General features: G+C 39.4%; 1 protein-coding gene across 1 annotated transcript in view; it reads right to left on the reverse strand.

Annotated features, from left to right (window-relative positions):
- The window catches only part of UTP6 (UTP6 small subunit processome component), a 22,048-nt gene that overhangs the window by 7,027 nt on the left and 10,163 nt on the right, over positions 1–4,858 (reverse strand). Inside the window, exons 2-9 of the mRNA XM_035891624.1 lie at positions 4,705–4,851; positions 4,048–4,089; positions 3,873–3,965; positions 3,247–3,294; positions 2,441–2,504; positions 1,773–1,891; positions 1,090–1,167; positions 573–654 (exon numbers count right to left, since the gene is read on the reverse strand). Coding sequence (XP_035747517.1) covers positions 573–654; positions 1,090–1,167; positions 1,773–1,891; positions 2,441–2,504; positions 3,247–3,294; positions 3,873–3,965; positions 4,048–4,089; positions 4,705–4,851 — 673 coding nt within the window. The remainder of the gene's footprint in view (positions 1–572; positions 655–1,089; positions 1,168–1,772; positions 1,892–2,440; positions 2,505–3,246; positions 3,295–3,872; positions 3,966–4,047; positions 4,090–4,704; positions 4,852–4,858) is intronic.

A 4,858-nucleotide genomic window follows, 5' to 3' on the forward strand; every position in this document is an offset into this window, starting at 1 on the left:
CCCCCCCCCCTATTTTTCAATGTTGTTGTTATATTTTGCCCATTGTCTTCCAAAATATCCCCATCTATCATGGATTCTCAAAGATATCTGCTACTACTTTGCAGTTATTTTACCCAATTCTCTCAATAAAATGGGTGAATGTTACCAAGCCTGGTTAATTTAAAATCATCTAGCCTGTTTTATTGTCAGTCTGAATTCTTACTTCTCTGTCACTAGTGCTAGCTGATCAGGTGTAATCTAATGCTCAGTAAACAACAAAGCAAAAAAGGTGTGTAATTCTGAACTGTCCTCCCTTTGATTTTTTTTAAACAAACCAACCCAGCACCTGTGCCACTTCAACCCAAAAGCTGTTGTACTGGAAGAGGTGTCAGCCTACAGTATAGTTATGAAATCAGAACTATCAGCACTATTACTTTGTATTTTGGCATTATCTAAGTTCTACTGTACAAATGGTATAGTTGAAAATACCTTACTGTGTACACTGGAGCTAAGTCTATCTGTATTACCTGCTGGAGAGCCGAGTTAAAGGTGACAATCTTCCTACTGAGTAACTACAAGAAATGTTAAATCACCTTTAATTTTCTGAGCAGCATCCCTGTAGATTATGCGAGCCATTTCCCCATTGAGAATCTCTTCAGAATAATTGAATTCCCCCTGCAATATCAAGCATAACATCATAGAAAAAATTGTTTTCCTTTCTCAGGTACCATTTTTGCAAACATGGAAAAAAACATCAGAAGAAGATACTAATATTTTTCTTCATCTCTCTCTATCCAATTTGCACAAGTCCAACTACAAAGGAATAACAGACAGCAAGTTTAACTATTCCTTTCCAGAAATTACTATTAGCTTTCAAATTGGGGAACGTAACAAAAGACTTTGCAAATTTATAGAAAAATAAACGTATTAAGTGTTTGAGCTGAGCATCAGCCCACACTTGAAAAGCTTAACACATGCACAGGACATGAACAAAAGCTTTCTCTAAGCTGTTCTCAAACAGACCATTAAACACAGATCCCTTGAAACTATGCATTCAAATGTGTGAAACGAAAGCCAACAGTATCTTTTAAGGAAGTTTAGCTGACCTACCAAGTCCATCTTTGCTCGCTCAAATTCCTTCTTTTCCTTCCTCTGTTTTTCAGCATTCATCAGCTCCATTCTGAAATACTGCAAGAGACGGAATAAAATGAAATTATTGTAGGGGTGGGGATAAATCATAAAACATCTTAAGTCCACAAATGTGGTAAAACAAGCTCTACCTGAGGAGCTACAAATCAGGACTATGCCAACATCCCACACATGTCCAAGAGCCTGGGTTTTTAAAGGTTTGTGCATTAGCCATTTGCCCTACACATTTACTCAGAAATTTCCCACATATAGAAATTACCACTTTCTAGTAATTCCTTAAACCTTAACTTACCCTCAAAGAAAACCACGTTCCCTAGAAAAGGCTAGGGATGCCAGATCTCATCCAGAGAACTATGTCCTAGCAGAGCTTACAGTACTTTGTAAGGGAATTTTGACACATTCATCTATAAACAGCATAAAACCCTCACTCTGCATACATAAATACAGGATTTGCTAAACAACTGATAAATGCTACCAATACAAAGTACTTTTTCTTTTTTTTTCAAAAGTCTGTTTGACAACATTTCCCCACTGATGGGGGAAGAAGTTTTTCCCAGTTTTCTGAGACTGATCTGAGAAATATGCTTGACTGCTTTGCTCTGATTGATCAAGTAACTGGTCATAGAAGAAAACCAGGAACTCACTTCTTGATAAAGTTTTGGGCACTCCGGATGGAAGCGCAAAGCACGAAGGAACAAGTGCCTAGCACTTTCTGATGAGAGTTGTGTCTCCATTTCCCATTTTGCTGCCATAATCCATAGTGCTGCAACAGAAGATACAAATAAATTCATTTTAAGGCAAAGCAAGAGGCTGGTCATGAGAACACATTTTGAAGCTAAGGTTGCCCCAGCTGGTTTTGTTCAACATACCCACCCCAACATAAGCCATGAGCTCAGTAGTGGAATAAGACTGATTATCTTCCATGTAAAATCTCATTAAAAGACTAAAAGCTAAGCAGATCCCGGAAGTTTAATCTGGTATAACTATAGATCCAATGATGTATAATGATGTCTTCAAAAGCCAAAAACCAGCCATGAGTATTCAACATCTCCTACCTCTGAAACATTTACCTAGTCCCCAGTCTACCTGGGAAATGGTCATTCAGACCATGGGGACTCCTACTTCACATCACCTCTTCATTGCTCAGCACAATCCCTGTCAGAGCCCTTCTCTCTTACGTAGCAGAAAGGCAAAGAAAAGAGAGTATAAACTTTTACCCTAATAGTTTGAACTGAGATCTATAAGAACTTAAATAAACACTATAAAATCTATACTCAGTCCTTTATGCAGGACTCACCATTGTTTTATTTACCTGGTTTATTGGGATGAATGGCCAACATGGAAGAAAACACCTTACTAAGCTGATGTTTTGCATTCTGTAAAATAAAAAGTTTTGGTTTACTCACTCTAGTATCGAACTGAACCACCAGCACCAAAGTTTCATTATGAAAGGTTACAAGTTGTAACGCAGTTCAATACTGACCAGCTTTCAAATGCTACCAGACTAGATAAGAATAGTTAACTGAAGCCTTTCTGAACTACACAGCTAACACAAATGTTGCCTAAGTCACAAACCCATAGTCTCGCTGACCACTTTTGAGGTAAAGGCTGCATTTTTCTGTGGTCACTTGCATTACTATGACAAGGTCACCTTCTTCAGTACAGGTAGGACAATGACTGAATGCTAACAATAAGACTCATACCAGTAAGTTTACAAAGTACAGAGTCGCCAGAATTATACTTTTCAGCACAGCCACTACAAGAAATGTTTGGAACAAAATCACATTTCACAGACAGGAGATCCATTCATTCCAGAGAAGGTATAACCAATATTCTGATTCTCCCAAACCAAATGGTACTCCAGATTCAATGCAATCAGCCTCACCTTTGCCACCTGCAGGCATCAAGTTTCATACTGATTCATTACAAGTCAAATTCTACACTTACACACACCAGTGAAAATCCCAGGCAGCTCCAATAGTACTATCAAAATTATTTCAGTATTACAGCATATGGCAGTGAAGTTTGTACCCCGTCTTGTAATTCAAGTTCCAGATGCCTGATTAAACACCAATCCACTATCTCAACTCAGATAAGATTAGCATTTTTACAACTCACCCACTGCTTGCAAAACGCAACATGTGAAAGCCAAAGCTGGACATCTTCCTGTTGGAAATGCAAGGGGGAAGAGAATCAACCTTACAATAAGGCAAGCACAAAATCACTTACATGTTGAGAAGCAAAGGAATTTTGAATCTCAAATTCCCTTTTTCCCCACCCCAGATCTTCAAATTCCTACAAAACATCCAAAGAAAACCAACCCTCCCATTCCTATCAATCAAACTGATGTTACACCAAACTCAAAACTGAGCTCACTCTAATGGTTTCTGAGACACCTCATTTAGGTTTTACCACTAGATGTATCAAGAAAATTTCTTCCTAAAGCAGCTGAAAGTTCTTTCCATTCTGTTTCTAGTCCTTGCAAGCAGGCAGACCAAACTCACATTGCAGCATATGGCTTTACACAGTTGAGGACTAATGACTGAGAAAGGACAAAATATTGTTTGCGTACAAAAAACCTGCTATGAACGATCTACTTCTAATCTACTGCTAACTGTAAGACCAAATGTCCACTTAGCTCTTCTACTACATTCTTCTGTATTATTGCAAATATTTGGTGGCAATGATATCTAGATAATTTTACATTAGGGCATTTTTCAACCTATCAGTACAAATAAACTTACCTTCCATTTTCCTGTAGCACGATTAAAGAGGCAATGGACTCTATGCAGAATAGAGTTCTCAATTTCATCCTTCTTAAACGAATATCCAATGCGCTAGGAGGAAAAAAAAGGGATTAGTTTTATTGCAATAGAAAATCTCATATAAAGGATTTTGCACTCTAATTGATAAACTTACAGCTCTTCTTTTCTTGATCAATTCTAGCAGATTAATTTCATACTAGAGTGGGGAGAAAAAAAACATTTAAAAGCAAATGAGAAGACACATAGCAGTAACGAAAAAAAAATACAAACCAAGCTTTTTATAGCTAATCAGGTGGACAATAAAAGTTACATCCACAAAAACATAAGCAACTATATTTTGGCCAGATCACTAAATTTCTAAGGCTGACTGAAATTAAACTTGAGTAGCTGTACTGCACACGATACTTCAGACTTGAGCTGTTAGCACCTCATATTCCTAGAATCATAACGCACAAGCCAAACTTCCAACACCACAAAAATTCATTACACCTAACTACAGTTTGCACAGCATATCGGGGAACTGGGTCTCAGCACCCCTGGAGAGAAGAAACTACAGGAAAAAGCCAGAACGAGAAGGAAGACTCTCCCATCCGAAACTCGGGCACCAACTCCGGGTACGATTCATGCTCTGGTGTGTCTTGGTAAGGAACCCGTGCCAACAAACCCCTAACGAGGGAACAACTCCGGGCGCGTGAGGAGGGGCCTCAAGCAGCAGCCTGTTCCCTGCGGGGTAACTACAAAATCACTTGACTTCTAACCGAGCTGGACCTACAAGGTGAGGTAGCACGCTCTGCTAATCAGTAAAGCCTACCTGAATATAATTAATAAAATCCTCCTTCCGAAGTGCTCTCCGCTGTATTTTGTACTCCAGAGCCGAGGCCTTCCTCAGGACGGCCCTGCGGGGAGGGGAAATCAGCGTGCGGAGCAAGCCCGGCCGCACCGCGGCCGCTCGCAGCCCCTCGCCG

Source organism: Egretta garzetta, unplaced genomic scaffold (assembly GCF_000687185.1).
Source record: "Egretta garzetta isolate BGI_Z169 unplaced genomic scaffold, ASM68718v1 scaffold213, whole genome shotgun sequence".
Lineage (NCBI taxonomy): Eukaryota > Metazoa > Chordata > Aves > Pelecaniformes > Ardeidae > Egretta > Egretta garzetta.